Source organism: Sparus aurata, chromosome 2 (genome assembly GCF_900880675.1).
Source record: "Sparus aurata chromosome 2, fSpaAur1.1, whole genome shotgun sequence".
NCBI classification, from domain to species: domain Eukaryota; kingdom Metazoa; phylum Chordata; class Actinopteri; order Spariformes; family Sparidae; genus Sparus; species Sparus aurata.
The window spans coordinates 12,556,477-12,571,952 of record NC_044188.1 but is presented as its reverse complement, the minus strand read 5'-3'; the positions used below and the strand labels follow the sequence as shown (position 1 = coordinate 12,571,952).

General features: G+C 38.9%; 3 protein-coding genes across 3 annotated transcripts; 2 read left to right on the top strand and 1 right to left on the bottom strand.

The window, feature by feature from the left end:
• The first annotated feature begins 1,188 nt into the window (after positions 1-1,188).
• On the top strand, positions 1,189-3,378 carry LOC115572089 (extracellular calcium-sensing receptor-like). The gene is made up of 4 exons (XM_030401906.1): positions 1,189-1,641; positions 1,776-2,006; positions 2,163-2,286; positions 2,465-3,378. Exons 1-4 carry the CDS (start codon positions 1,189-1,191, stop codon positions 3,376-3,378), a joined length of 1,722 nt encoding a protein of 573 aa, XP_030257766.1.
• A 2,928-nt stretch (positions 3,379-6,306) lies between these two features.
• LOC115572080 (extracellular calcium-sensing receptor-like) lies at positions 6,307-9,426 on the top strand. Its single transcript, XM_030401893.1, has 6 exons — positions 6,307-6,395; positions 6,534-6,819; positions 6,915-7,487; positions 7,871-7,993; positions 8,202-8,325; positions 8,519-9,426. The coding sequence occupies exons 1-6, from the start codon at positions 6,307-6,309 to the stop codon at positions 9,424-9,426; spliced, it is 2,103 nt and encodes a 700-aa protein (XP_030257753.1).
• A 1,275-nt stretch (positions 9,427-10,701) lies between these two features.
• LOC115572078 (extracellular calcium-sensing receptor-like) lies at positions 10,702-15,141 on the bottom strand. Its single transcript, XM_030401879.1, has 8 exons — positions 14,921-15,141; positions 14,428-14,776; positions 13,565-13,852; positions 12,674-13,225; positions 12,332-12,553; positions 11,760-11,883; positions 11,206-11,678; positions 10,702-11,124 (listed from the first exon to the last, which is right to left on the bottom strand). Exons 1-8 carry the CDS (start codon positions 15,139-15,141, stop codon positions 10,702-10,704), a joined length of 2,652 nt encoding a protein of 883 aa, XP_030257739.1.
• Between the last annotated feature and the right edge of the window lie 335 nt (positions 15,142-15,476).

Sequence of the window (15,476 nt, the reverse complement as noted above, 5' to 3'; positions counted from 1 at the left end):
TTATTCCCACAGGCAGTGCAATGCACTATAAAGGAAAGGCCCAAGGTCAGGGTTTGTTTCATTGGAGGGGAGGGAAGCTCGTGATGGGTTGGATAATTAATGCTGTATTCACTCTGCTGGCAGTAACAAAGTCAGAGAACCATGCATGCAAATTGATCGGACAGACAGGGTTCATGGAATTTTCAAAAGAAGCTGATCTTATGATTGGAGGAGTTTTCTCTATAACTAGTACACGCACACTGATTGATAATGGCTACCAAGCAATTCCATATGCATACTGCAAAAAGTAAGTGACTTGAATATGGTAAACATTTATGCAATGTCATAGCACAATAACATTTTTTATGCACCACTCTGACATGTTGCAGAATGATTTGCTGTAATAACTTGCTTGTCAGTAATGTGTCAACCCTTACCACTTCTTTACAGGTGGAATGACAGAGAATTAAAGTTTGCCAGGACAGTGATTTTTACTGTGGAGGAGATCAACAGGGATACTAAGCTCCTTCCTGGAGTGAGTCTTGGCTATAGGCTGTACAATGGTTGTGGAAATGAAAACCTTTTACGAGCAGCTGTAGAAGCTGTAAATGGAGAGAATTTGAAAGGCTGCAGAGGTCAGATCCAGGCTTTTTTAGGCCATTCATCCTCAGGAGTGAGTAAAGACATAAACAGCCAACTAAGTCCGCTGTCTGTTCCTCAGGTGAGAAAAAAAAATGGCATATAACTGCAATCTATCCTTGTTTAACATTCTATTTGTTTTTGTTATATATAATATTAATGTCCATATATGTATATATGTATATATAGTGTAGTTTGCATGTCTTTTTTAGGTTAGCCATCTTTCAACCTGTGCTTGTTTGAGTAACTATAAGACTATACCCCACCTTCTTCAGAACTGTGCCAAGTGACCACTTCCAAATCATCGGTCTGGTGCAGTTTATGAAATATTTTGACTGGCAATGGGTGGGGATAATTCATTCTGAACAACTGTATGCAGAGCAAGGGACAGCTGAATTCACTAAGGAAGCAATGAAGGTGGGCATATGTGTTGAATACAGATTACCTTTCTCTAAGACATCTCAAATCACTTCAAAGTTGAATGCTATTGTAGAGACACTGAGGGAATCCTCATCAAAGGTGGTCCTGTTGTTTATGTCCTTGTCCGTCACAAAAACGTTCCTGTCCAAAATGGAGAATTATAACATAACTGGAAAGCAGTGGGTCGGCAGTGAGTCTTGGATCACACAAGCAGATCTGGCATCTGTTGAGAGAAACAACATTTTACAGGGAGCAATGGGCTTTGCTCTCCCTCAGGCATCCATACCAGGTCTTGGTGAATTCTTACTCAGCTTGAAACCTTCTGATGAACAACAGAGTGATATCATAAAAGCTATCTGGGAGAAGTTCTTTGACTGCAGCTTCTCTCCATCAAATACCTCTGCTATGTGCACTGGCACAGAAGATCTCAGGACAGTGTCCTCTGACTACACAGATGTGACACATTTCAGGCCTGAGAATAATGTGTACAAAGCTGTGTACTTGGTGGCATATGCCCTTCATGCACTACTGCAATGTGAGAATGGGTCTAATCCCACAACAGGAAAGCCCTGTGTGAACAAGAGTGAAGTTCAGCCTAAGCTAGTACGTTCTAATCAATTTGTTTGTATTAAATCATTTTCATTAAAGGTTCAGTTTGATTACAAAATGCCTTGATGGTTTATCTTTTGCTTGCTTGTTGTATTGAGACCAAAATGCATCATATTGTCTCTCTGAAGGTGTTGGAACATATTAAGTATGTGAACTTCACGACACAGAATGGGGCCAAGGTTTTCTTTGATGAAAATGGAGACTCAGTTGCCCAGTATGACTTAGTTAACTGGCAGATAAAAGAAGATGGCTCTGCCGAGATTGTGAATATTGGTCAATACGATACCTCTTTTCCAGACGGGAAACATTTTAAACTAAAAGACAACAGCAACATAGTTTGGGGAGGAAACAGTGATCGGGTAAAGACAGTGGAAAGTTGCATGTCTAACCCTGGAGTGTTGAGAGAATCTCATTTTTGTTATCTCATTTTGGATGACAGCTGAATGATGCAATGTCAGTGATGCCCAAAACTTGGTTGTATTATTGACTTTTACATCCTGTGTTTGCCTTATCAGGTGCCAAGGTCTGTCTGCAGAGAACCGTGCCCACCAGGGACTCGTAAGGCCACGAACAAGTTTAAGCCTGTTTGCTGTTTTGACTGTTTTGAATGCCCTGAGGGAACAATAAGTAATCAGACAGGTCAGTAAGAATTTTCGAATTGAATTTTAGTCATGTGTGTTGTCTTCAGTATATATTCAAAGGTGATACATTCAAATGCATGATACAAGAATATTAATAAAACATGGTTTGATTGTATTTTAACAAGTTGTAATTGTATTTCTGTTTGATTTTTTGTGTGATTTCACTGTTTTAACAGATTCTCCAGACTGTTTGATCTGTCCGCCTGAATTCTGGCCAAATGAAAAGAAGGATCAGTGTCTTCCAAAACCTACTGAATACCTGTCTTACAAAGAGGTCATGGGGGCACTTTTAACTGGATTTGGCTGTGTCGGTGTATTTCTATCCCTTCTGACATCGATCATTTTTTTGACTCATAAAGAGACTCCCAATGTTAAAGCCAACAACTCTGAACTGAGTTTTTTGCTTCTCTTTTCATTAAAACTGTGTTTCCTGTGTTCCCTGACCTTCATTGGCCGGCCATCCGAGTGGTCCTGCATGCTGCGACACACAGCATTTGGGATCACCTTTGTCCTCTGTATCTCTTGTGTTCTTGGCAAAACTATAGTGGTTTTAATGGCCTTCAGAGCAACACTTCCAGGAAGCAATGTGATGAAATGGTTTGGTCCTACACAGCAGAGACTCAGTGTTCTGACTTTCACTCTCATTCAGGTTGTGATTTGCATCCTTTGGCTGACGATCAGCCCACCATTTCCAAAGATGAACATGAAATACTATAAAGAAAAGATAATCTTAGAGTGTGCACTGGGTTCAGCTGTTGGATTCTGGGCTGTGTTGAGTTATATTGGACTTCTTGCTCTCTTGTGTTTTATACTTGCTTTTCTTGCTAGGAAGCTGCCAGACAGTTTTAATGAGGCCAAACTGATAACCTTCAGCATGCTGATATTCTGTGCCGTCTGGATCACATTCATCCCAGCATATGTCAGCTCTCCTGGCAAGTTTACTGTAGCTGTGGAGATATTTGCAATCCTGGCATCCAGCTTCGGTCTGCTGGCATGCATTTTTTCCCCAAAATGTTACATTATTATCTTCAGACCAGAACAAAACTCAAAAAAACATATGATGAGGAAAATACAACCAATAACTCTTTAATCTATAGTTTAGTATCCTCTTAAACAAATAGCACTACTGTGGCCATGAATAAACTGAATGGTCTGATAGATAATGTAAAAACACAAGACATTGTTGGAGCCTAAATCATGACCTTGTTGTGATGTGTTGAATAAATTAAATACACTGACTCGTGTTCTTTCCTGTGTTTTTTTTTTTTTTTAATCATACCGTATACAATCTATTCAAATAAACCAAAATGTTTCAACTTGCAACTGTGCAGTGGGGTATTCTAGAGCAAAGTAAGTAATATTGTAAATGTCAAAATAATAGGGAGCAGAAAACAATCTTTCCTCCATCAATATCTGCCATCAATGTGTCAGTTAGTTGGTTAGGTAGCTATTAATTAGTACTTGATAGCTCTCGCCAAAAAGCAACCTAGGCTTTATTTGTGATTGTATATGAGTCAAACCCGCACCGGTGGTGCACCGGAGACGCAGCTTCTAATGTGAGTTGTTTAAAAACCTTCTTTTTAGTAAATGCTGTGTACACAAACAATGTTGTCAATGCTTGTGTTCATGCGTAGAGACCCTGCTGATACTACGAGAGAAAGGTTCATGTTATGTCGAGCCTTCTTAGTGTTTTAAAAATAGCGATTTTAATGCTAGCATACGAGTTCCCCTGCACTCCATTGAAAATTAGCTTGCCCAAAAACGAAACTATTGTAAATCTTCAAAGTGCCTTTTTCGTCGAAATTATGCTTTTACACGAAGGTTTGACTCATATACAATCACAAATAAAGCCTAGGTTGCTTTTTGGCAAGAGTTTCATTTTAATTCCAAAAACACTTTGCAAAAAACATGTTTTCATCACTCCACTTGATAAGCATTGCTTTCAGTATGAATGGTACAGATGTGTCACTAACATTTTTTAGGTGATCTTCCGAATATCCATAGTTGGTTTGCTGCGGCATTGGTGAACTGAATGATAGGTACTTTAAACAGTTTGTACATCACTATTAAAAACTCAGTTGACTGTTAATATTTAGATTTCAGATTTAGTTTTGATTCTGATCATTGCTCATTTCAATTTATCGAACAACTGTTGATGAAAAAAGAAGATCTGTAGCAACATTATGTTGATATTTTATCTAAATACAGCTTCAAACTCCTTTTGATGGGATTTAATGGTGTGTCTCAGCCACTCTGATAGACAAGTCATTCATAGCAATAATCCATCATCAATTAATCAATCATCCATTCTTTATTTGTATAGTGCCAATTCACAGCAAAAAGTCAGATCAGGACAATTTCCAAACTGAGCTGGTCTAAGCCGTTCACCTAAGAGTTGATTAAATGCACACACATTACACTTAAATAGTGTAATGTGTGTGCATAAAATGCAAAAGCACATAGCAAATAAGCCTTTGCTGATAAACAGCCTATCATGCCTATCATGATAATGGAGTCTGCGATGAGATACAGCCTTGAACCCATCAAACACACTGACCCCTTCTGCTTCTGTCCTGGTCGTCTGCTGCTACTCTCAGTGTTAGTCATACTCCGGAGCCCCTTTGCTGCCAGTGTCCCTGGGCTGATTAGATAGAGATCTCCCTATGAGCCTAGAGACAGCTGTGACAGCCAAAGTGGTAAATGATGTCCATCTTGACAACTGCTATTGTAACTTGTTGCTCGAGGTGAGTGAGCCAGAGTCAACTTGAGGCCTATTGTCCAATTAAAATGTAGACAGCTTCTTTGTTGGAATCACGCTAAATAGCAATGCAGAATCACTGTAGTCGTTTACCTCAAGATTTATTAATGCGTTGCCTCATATTGATTTTTTGGAGATTGTATTGTTTTTTTTGAAGGCCGTCATAGGCCTTATTAAGATAGTCTGCATATTTTGTGTCTTATACTATTACATACAAGAACATACAATTACAAAAAACTTAGCAGATCAGAAATAAATTTATCAGACACACTACCCTCACTACCAAATAACCAACCCGGACCAAATTACACCCTGGGCTGTAATTTGACAAATAAAGTGCCCTATTAATAATGATCAGAAATAAATCAAGGCTCAGAGGATGATTCACTCATTTGGGCTTTATTTGACATAGTTTCATTTTAGTACAGGGTAATTTGTTGCTAATTACTACCTTGTTAGCATATTATTTGACTTTCTTTGAGGTCCATTAGCGACACATTACAAAAGAAGTTTCACTGCAAAATAAAGCAAAGACCATCTTTAGTTTCTACCCTTTTACACATTTTCTTTTTTAGAAGTTAATCAGCAACATAGTTATATTTGGTAGCTCCTCAACAACAAATAATGGCTTATTACATCGTGTTAGTTGATGTTAGTTGTAACTGTCCTTGTTTACTATCTAAGAAAGACCATGTTATACCTAGTTTTATATAATTTGATACAAAGTACATTGTATTACATCTTATGAGTATAGTTGGCGACGGAATGTTCTGTAATCAACCCAAAGATGTCTTTGTCTTAACATTTTAGTAACGCATATCATTAACATTTATTGAACTATTGCCATCTGGTCACCTCACTTTCTTCATGAGTGGTGAGGTATAAGCTTATTTATTATTGTAAGGGTCATTATATCACAGGCAGTTTTTATAAATTAAATTAGCTGTGGCATATCCATCTCATCCATTGTATCATTACATTATCATTAACTTGTGCATGTGGCCTGAATACAGAGAGTAGACCTTTCCTTGTTGCCCTCTGGGAAATAAATCAACCATTTATGAAGAGAGCTTGTCTACCTGCATCTTACACACTTGTTATAAGAGCTGTGTCCTCTCTTTTAAAACATGCCTTGCAAACATGCATGAGCTGCAGAGAGCTATTATCTCATTTCTGTTTGTTCTCTACCCGGACACAGTTTTTGGTTGTGATCTGCTTGGTAGATTTAACATGCCAAGTTTGTTCAAAAAGGGAGACATAATGATTGGGGGGATTTTCCCAGCTTTCAACAAAGAGATAAGTAGCACTTCGACATTTGAGAGCGAGCCACCTGGAGTGAAGTGTGCAGGGTAAGTTTGAATCCATCTCACTTTTCCATACTGCATACATGTTCCTGTACGCTTATCTACGTTGTTGTCATTGTACGTACATGTACAGCTGCAGCTTTCTAATCTTACAACCTAATTAAATCAACAATGCCTTTCTAGATTTGACCTGAGAGCTTTTCGGTGGACCCAAGTGATGATATTTGCAATTGAAGAAATCAACAATGATCCTGCTCTCCTGCCAAACATATCTCTTGGCTATAGGATCCTTAACTCTTGCGCATCCCCCACAAATACGTTACGTGCTGCACTAACACTGGCTAGTAGACCAGAAGAGATAGATTTGACTTCCCCTTGTCCTCCGGCTATATCTGCCCTGATAGCAGAGTCAGGATCATCTCAGTCTTTAGCAGTGGCTGGAACTCTCGGACCATTTCAAGTACCAATAGTAAGAGAATAATTGAAGGTTCTATTGCATGAGTGTTCCTTGATATTTGCTTTTTACTTCTTGTTTTGAGGCTTCTTTTGGTGTTCTCTTTTTAGGTAAGTTACTTCTCAACATGTGCCTGCCTGAGTGACAGAGCTAAATATCCTACATTTTTTAGAACAATCCCCAGCGACTACTTCCAGGCAAAAGCTTTGGCAGCACTTGTCAAGCATTTTGGTTGGCAGTGGATTGGGGCCATACAGTCAGACAATGATTACGGGCGAAATGGAATCCTAGCATTTACTGAGGAGGTTAAAAAGCTGGGGGTTTGTGTCGCATTTGTTGGGACAGTTCTACGCACTTACACCATGGATAAAATTCTGGATGTTGTGGAAATGATCAAGAGGTCAACAGTCAGCGTCATCCTGGCTTTTGTTCCAGAGGGTGACTTTTACCCTTTAATGAAAGAGGTTGTGAAACAGAACATTACAGGAATTCAGTGGATTGCCAGTGAGGCCTGGATAACAGCACCTCGACCTTCCACACCTGAAATCTACCAAGCTTTTGGTGGAGCCCTAGGATTTGTGGTGCAAAAAATGTCTATTCCAAATCTAAAACCATTTCTTACAGACATTAGTCCTTATACTGATCCAAGTGCAGCCTTTGTGAAGAATTTCTGGGAGATTATGGTCGGCTGTAGACTCCTGTCAGAAGGGGAAAACACAGGTACTGAGGTGAAGGATGAAATATGCAAAGGCAATGAGACATTAATACATTCCCAGGATGTATTCTTCAATGTAACACAGCTCAGAGTGTCCTACAATGTGTATAAAGCCGTTTATGCCATTGCACATGCCCTTCATCAGCTGTTATTCTGCCAACCAGTTGGAGGAAAGATTGTGAGGCCATGTCTGAATACATCTGAAATTCAGCCCAAACAGGTGAGAATTAGTGCAAGTGAAATCCCCAGTGCCTCCAATTGTCTAAAAATAAATAACACATATGTCAGTGTATAAGTCATCATGTTAATATGAACACTTAGAAATAACAGTCATTCTGTTCCTTTTCTTAGGTCACTGATCAGCTTCAAAGGGTGAATTTCAGGAATCAGTTTGGTGATGATGTGTTTTTTGATGTCAATGGTGACCCTCCTGCTTCTTATGATATTATTAACTGGCAACTGATAGACCGACAAGTGCAACATGTCACACTGGGACATTTTGCCTCTGATGTTAATGGCAATTATAGGCTCAGCATTCAGGAGGAAGAAATTGTGTGGAGGACAGGGAAAATGGTAATCATGGATGCTTTTAGTGTTTTAAGTATGTGTCTTGTGTAAACCTGAAATTAATTAATTAATTTCACTGAATTACTGTTGGACTGTTTCAACGTTATTTTCACAGGTTCCGACATCCGTGTGCTCTAATATTTGTCCAGTAGGAACCAGAACAGCTCAAATAAAGGGAAAACCCTCCTGCTGTTTTGACTGTATCACATGCGCTGATGGAACTATAGCCAACTCAACAGGTATAAGAAGCATGTATGCCATATTTAACAAACAAATATTATCCAATATCATAGTGTGTATTTAGTTTTTACCTACATTTTGTTAGAAATGTTACTATCAGTGCTGCGAGATGTGGGATAATTTTTTTGTCTCTATATTGCATATTTGCAGAGGTTAGACACTGTTCTTATTTTTTTGGTTCATGTTTGACAGGTTCCGCTGACTGCACACCCTGTCCACAGGAATACTGGTCTAATGAAAGGAAAGATGAGTGCATTCCTAAATCAGTGGAGTTCCTAACATATCATGAGCCGATGGGAACCGCTATCACAGTCATATCTTTGCTCGGAGCTTCCCTATCTTTGGCCACGATGATGACCTACATCCGCTACAGAGATACTCCTGTAATCAAGGCCAGCAACTCTGAGCTCAGCTGCTTCCTTCTGGTTTCACTTTTTTTGTGTTTTCTCTGTCCCCTCACTTTCCTCGGCAGACCTACAGTCTGGACATGCATGCTGCGCCACACAGCTTTTGGTGTGACATTTGCACTTTGTATTTCCTGTGTTTTGGGAAAAACTATTGTTGTTGTTACGGCTTTCAAAGCCACAATTCCTGGCAACAAAGTTGCAGGAAAGTTTGGTCCTGCAAAGCAAAGGATCATAGTTTGCTTCTGTACTTTGATTCAGATAGTGATATGTGTGTTGTGGCTTACCTTAAAACCTCCTTTCCCAGACATGGTTTTCAAAAACAGCAATAAGAAGATCATTTTAGAATGTAACACAGGCTCAGAAGCTGCTTTCTATGCAGTTCTTGGGTACATAGGAATCCTTGCAATAATATGTTTGATCCTGGCATTTCTAGCAAGAAAGTTGCCTGATAACTTTAATGAGGCCAAATTTATAACATTTAGCATGCTGATATTCTGTGCTGTCTGGATTACTTTTATCCCAGCATATGTCAGCTCTCCTGGAAAGTTCACTGTAGCTGTTGAAATATTTGCAATTCTATCCTCAGCATTTGGCTTATTACTTAGCATTTTTGCACCGAAATGTTACATAATATTAATCAAGCCAGAGAAAAATACAAAGAAAAATGTAATGGGAAATAATAATAAAATATAACTTTATCTTAATAAATGATGCTTCACACTGGCACTTACTTGTAAGTAGTTACATGAGTATGGTAACTTTAATCAGCATTTTATAGAACAGATTTTGCATCTTTAAATCAAATGTATTTGATTCATACATATTATGACATTAGAGATGCACACGATTTACAGTACTCTCTGTGAAAACCATGGATGGAAATTATTAATCATTACTTGGATGGATGGACGTTAGTTGATGAAACCATTAAATGAAGCAGTAGCATGTTTTGTAAACCATTTCATAATAAATTATTTCCCTGTGTGTATGTGAATGCAGTGTTAAATGAAGTTGTAATTATATAGATATGGTATATATAAATACTGTACACTTTTTAACTAGCTTAGTTAAAACGTTTTTTTAATTAGCTTAGTAATAAAATTTGCAGACTTCAACAAATCACCATCACCTACCACAACATAGACTCCAACACAAAGTCAAAGTTAACATTTTTGAAAAGCATGTAGCTACCTGTGCTTGCTTGCAAATTGTTACCAAAATTCTGTCTTGAGGGGCTCATGTCAACTACCTGATCCAGATTTCCAGGGCTAATCTGGATAGTAGATTGGCTGTTCAAACATTGCATTGGCTACTGGCATGGCGGGCCAGCACACGTGCCATGCAGGATAAGAAAGTTACTGCGAGCTGGCTAATCTAACTGTAGCTTGCTCGCTAATGTTAACATTTGCAAAATGTAAAAAAAAAGATTTTGACAACTGTCGATTATAGCCAACAATAAATTATGTACAGGGCAAAGGCGTATAACTAAAGATCACCTTCTTCTAGCTAAGAGGGATGCAAGGCAGGGGCAGATTAAAAGCTAAATGTGAACTAAGCTAGGCTTATCTGTGTGGCATAGGTCTGAAGTTGGTTACTGTGTAAAGTCTGCTGATGGAGTGATTTGGCAAGCAAGTTAGATTAATGTTGGCCAATGGTCCAGATAAAATATAGGAACATTCCAGGTAGTAATATTGTGTTAATTATAACGTATTTTAAGGCATTCAGTTTTCATTTCACCGTTCAGTCCTGTGTATATCATGTCACTGTTTTAGTTGATGCCCATCTGCTCATTCAAACAGGTGCTGATTGTAGTTTATGTAACAGCTACTGGTGTCATTAATAACAAGGGTTTTTCAGAAGTTACTATGGAACCTTTAAAAGTTCATATGACAACACAGAAGTATTTAATCAAAATGGCTTTATTATGCATGGAAATAAATTATAAACACATGAAAAGTACTGTCATTTTCATTTCTGCATCATGTTTTTCTTGCTGTTTTTTTCTGGTTTCAGTATTATGATATAGCACTTTGGGGCAAAAATGCAAAAGAGGAGACCAAAAGCTGAGGCTAAAATAGCAAAAATATGGACAGCCACTGTGTATTTCCCAGCTGTGCTCACATAAACTGGGATAAAAGTAATCCACACTGCAAAGAATATCAGCATGCTGAAGGTGATGAACTTTGCTTCATTAAAATTATCAGGTAGCTTCCGAGCCAAAAAAGCCATCAGGAAGCACATGCAGGCAAGGATCCCGATGTATCCAAGAACACACCAGAAGCCAACCTCTGAACCAGGAACACACTCAATGATGATGGTAGCACTGTGGTAATCTGTGTTGTTGTTGGCATGAGGTGGACTGGTGAGCAGCCATATCAGACAGATTATTACCTAAGTGAAGGGGAAAAACAGTGTGATTTAGTTGAGTTGGAAAAAAAAAAAGATTTCTGGACTTATGGAAGGTGTCTCTACCTGGACAGCCGTTCCTAAAAGTGCGCTGGCTCTCTGCTGGTTGTGTCCAAACCACTTCATGACATTACTTCCTGGCAGTGTGGACCTAAAAGCCATTAGGACAACTACTGTCTTGGCTAGGAGGCATGAGATGCAGAGAGCAAAACTGATTCCAAATGCTGGGTACCTAATGCAGCAAAGCCAGTCTGAAGGCTCTCCAATGAACAACAGGCCAACAAGGAAACATACAGCAAGAAACACTAATAGGAGGAAGCTCAATTCCATGTTGTTGGCCCGAACAAGTGGTGTGTCTTTGTATGTGAAGAATATGGTGAGGATAGAGAGGGAAATACAAGCCCCAAGGACAGATACAATGCATAGCACAATACCCATTAAGTCATGGTAAGACAGAAACTCAATAGTCTTTGGGATGCAGAGTTCTCTGTCTTCATTGGGCCATGAGTCCGCTGAGCAGCGTAGGCACTCTAAAGAATCTGTAGATGGGGAGAGAGGAGGACTTTGTAGTTTTGAGAAGACACGCTTACAAGGAGAAAAAGTGAAAAAAGACAACACACCAGTCTTATTGCTAACTTCTCCCTCAGCACAGGGGACACAGTCGAAACAGCAGATTGGTTCCCCTTTTCTCCTGGCAATGCGGGAACCTGGAGGACAACTGTCACTGCACACAGACCGGGAAGCCTGAGAGGCAAAATTCAGCCTGATTTCAGTCAATAATAACCACTCCTCTTTGTTAAGCAATATTCTAAAGACTCTAATTCACTAAAGGTCTAATCTGATTTATTTTTATAGAAATATTTTGAATTGAAGAGCTCAGCTACAATAATACATTCTTGAATTATACTGGTAAAAAATAATTTTCACTCTGTTATCACCTCAGCTATCACCCATTCACAAATGTAGCTATTCACATGGTAATTATACTGAAATTATTATCACAATGTTGGCTTAGTGGTTGCAACATTGTAATTGATGTTAGCTTGAGTAGATTATACTTGATGGTGACATTTTCTTCTGCTTGTTTAAAAGTACACATAAACAAGAACAAATTAGCTGATATATTAATCAACAGTACATACAACAGTCTAAGAGGTAAACATGGCCTCAATCCCGTTTGCAGTGAACACACCTGCTTCCCAACAGGCCACTGAATTACTGAGTCATTTATGACCAGGCTTTGTCCAGCAGGCAAAGAGGCATCATAGAAACCTACTTTTATCAAATTTAGCGACCCGTCAGGCCTGCTTTGCCAGTTCAAAAGGTCATAATATGCAATGGGATCACCATTATCGTCAAAGTTGACTTTTTCCCCCAGTGCTGAAAAATTTGCATGCTTCATGTAGTGGAGAAGCTGAAGGTGAAAATAAAAACACATTATCGATACACTAAATCTGGTGCATTTGACTTCTTTTTCACCCCTTTTTTCATTTTTTATACGTAAAAATAAAACTTAACCTACAATAAGTCTCACCTGCCAAGGTTTAAATTTCTTTGGGTCTGCGCAGGTGCCATTAAGAAAAGGTCCCAGGCCAACTATGCAGTTACTCATATCTTGCAAGGCATGGGCAACCAGATACACAGCCTTGTAGACATTATAGGACACTCGTAGCTGTGTTACATCAGAATATGGAGAGTAAACATCATTTAAGTCCACTGTCCCTTTACATGGGAATCTGTCTTGGAAGTTGTCGCCCCAATGAGAGTGGCTATTCACTGACCCGTTTAGTCGACAGTTAAACAACTCCTCCCAGTATTCTGCCAAGAAAGCTGATTCATGAATATCGGATGGCCTGAGACTAGTGAGGTGTTGTTTTAGCCCTGGAATCACATCAGCTCTCCGGATGGCAAATCCCAGTGTTCCTGTCATTAAGTCTCCAAACTTTTCCCAGAGTGATTTGGCAGTGGACCAAGCTTCACTGGCGATCCACTGCAGACCAGTTATATTCTGACGATAGATCTCTTTAAGAATACCCTTCATCTCCGACTCACCAGAGAAGTTTATGATGACCTTTGAGGATGCCATCTAAACATTCAAATACACATATAGTTAATATTTAATGACATTTTTACAACAATTTTAAGAAATGTGATTTTGTGATTGTGTGTTGGATATCTTCTACTTTATATGACATATAATTAATATAACAAAGCACAAAGCACCGTGGATTATTTGAGTTTCACTGTAAACAATGATGTATGTGCTTAACTATAAGAGGCTGTTTTTACATTCATTGCTGAAACTGTGCATTTTCTCTTTGTTTATTGGCCCTTTGTGTTGCAACTATGCAACTGTTGATCTTAAGGTGTGCAACAGCTGTTCTCATATATACTCAAATTAATGATATTCACACCACATAGGTACCTGAATAATATCCATAAGCTCATCTAGAGCCTGATGACTCAGGACTACAGGGTAGAAGTGTGTGTAGGCAGCACACACACCATATTGCTCTGATTCCTGCAGAAAGAGCTGAATGGCAAAGCGAGCATAATCAGATTCCACCCCAATGACTCCCACCCAGGTCCAGCCAAAATAACTAACCAGACGGGCCAGGGCTCTGATCTGGAAGGCGTCACTTGGCATTGTGCGCATGAATGTAGGGAAGTCTCTTTGGTTGCTCAGACAGCTGCAGGATGCGAAATAGCTCACCTGTTATTATAACAAACAATAGTTAAACTTCTGCACCATTTGGATCATGAAAAGGCTGTTGAACAAGCATCATATTTCACAGAACAATACCAGCGTTCAAGCATTAGGTGGTGCAGAATTCCACCTGCATTTGAAAGGGAAAAAAAAAGAAGGAATTTGATGACTCTACTACCCAGTTGTAAAAATGTGGATTTTGAAATATGAATAGTTGACTATTTCTTGGTCAATAGGTTTTTTTTAAAAAGAAAAGAAGATTTTGTAATTTTTTCACAGTATAAGCTCAAAGTACTGCTTATTTGAAAGTCCAATCAACAGCAACAAGTATCTCATCAATGTCAGTAAAAACCATGTTCCAGCATTTTTCTCTCCAACTAGCTGAAGGATTAAGTTTTTCTCCATGGGTTGAGAAAATTATTACTTCTCAAGTCAAATAAACCATTTTTTAAAACTTATAAAGCTGAAATGGGGCTGTTTTCAGCTTTTATAAGTTATAATTTAGTAATAAGTAAGTTATTTGAGTGCATTTGAGTTCATTACAATAAAGAATTAATACAACAGCGCTCAGTTAGTCTCACCACTGGGATATGGAAAGAACCCAGGCTTCTTAGCAGAGCCATAGACACCCCAGAGGCAGCATCTCCTATGATTACTGGGGACACAGTCCTTTGTATGGCAGCACAGCCTAAATTAGAACCAGTGTTTCTTTTTTGACCTTTGACTCTGTTCATGATTTCAGTTCTGTAGCCTCTCTCTGGCTGGCCATTCACCAACAGCAAAGATGCTCTCAGAGACACAGGTATGTCATCAGAACTGTCAAGGATGTGGAAACCCAGCTTGATCTGTGGCAAGAGGTCACTGCGCTGGTTGATCTCTTTGATTGCAAAAGTCATTGTCTGCATCCAGCGCAAAGCTCGAGAGCTGTAACTGTGGAAAAAAGTTCAAAACAGTTCATCACAACACAAGTATCCTGATACCCTCTCAACACTAATCTAATGACATGTACTCTACTGTGAAGACCAACTACAAAAGCCAACTACTATACAATTAATTCAAGTTTTCACTTACTACTTATACATACTACGTGTTGGTTTAATTGTGTATGTTGGAAGAGAAGACACAGGGCTGTAGTGTAGAGGGAATAAGCCCCCTATAACTACATCTCCTTCTTCGTACAGACTGTTTTTCTCCTCTCCCCCCAAGAAAACACAATTATCCAGAGCAGCAGTTAAACCAGGTTTGCCCCAAATAAAAAAAAGAAACATAAGAAGCTTTGCAGCTGGTAATGCCATGGCTCCTGCTTAGAAATGTTAAATATTTGTATGGCTGAACAAAACAAAAAGTAGCTGCCCTTTCTGGTCACATAGAATGAATAATGATATTTCAGGACGCACTTGATTTATAGAACATGATTAAGACCGCCCAGATACAATAGGTGTGACATCACAAAGGGTAACATGTTGTGTTTCTTGGGTAGGTTGAATATGCAGTGGCCTAAATGGAAAAAACAAAACAAAAAAAAAGTTTGTCCATCATCAATTCATCATTAGAGCCTCAGTTGTTCACTTACTCACATATAATTTACTGTATTTGGCTGTTGTTTGTTAGATTTGTTTATGAGTTATTG

Bases quoted from the DNA above. Each gene is read 5' to 3' on its own strand.
- LOC115572078 (XM_030401879.1), bottom strand. From the start codon at position 15,141: ATGGCATTACCAGCTGCAAAGCTTCTTATGTTTCTTTTTTTTATTTGG. The intron at 13,226-13,564 runs GTACCTATGTGG...TTGAATGTTTAG, and splicing joins AGCTTATGGATATTATTCAG to ATGGCATCCTCAAAGGTCAT. The intron at 11,884-12,331 runs GTGTGTTCACTG...TTTGCCTCTCAG, and splicing joins AGTGGCCTGTTGGGAAGCAG to GCTTCCCGGTCTGTGTGCAG.
- LOC115572089 (XM_030401906.1), top strand. From the start codon at position 1,189: ATGGAGAATTATAACATAACTGGAAAGCAGTGGGTCGGCAGTGAGTCT. The intron at 1,642-1,775 runs GTACGTTCTAAT...GTCTCTCTGAAG, and splicing joins GTGAAGTTCAGCCTAAGCTA to GTGTTGGAACATATTAAGTA. The intron at 2,287-2,464 runs GTCAGTAAGAAT...CTGTTTTAACAG, and splicing joins AACAATAAGTAATCAGACAG to ATTCTCCAGACTGTTTGATC.
- LOC115572080 (XM_030401893.1), top strand. From the start codon at position 6,307: ATGATTGGGGGGATTTTCCCAGCTTTCAACAAAGAGATAAGTAGCACT. The intron at 6,396-6,533 runs GTAAGTTTGAAT...ATGCCTTTCTAG, and splicing joins CCTGGAGTGAAGTGTGCAGG to ATTTGACCTGAGAGCTTTTC. The intron at 7,488-7,870 runs GTCGGCTGTAGA...TCCTTTTCTTAG, and splicing joins AGAATTTCTGGGAGATTATG to GTCACTGATCAGCTTCAAAG.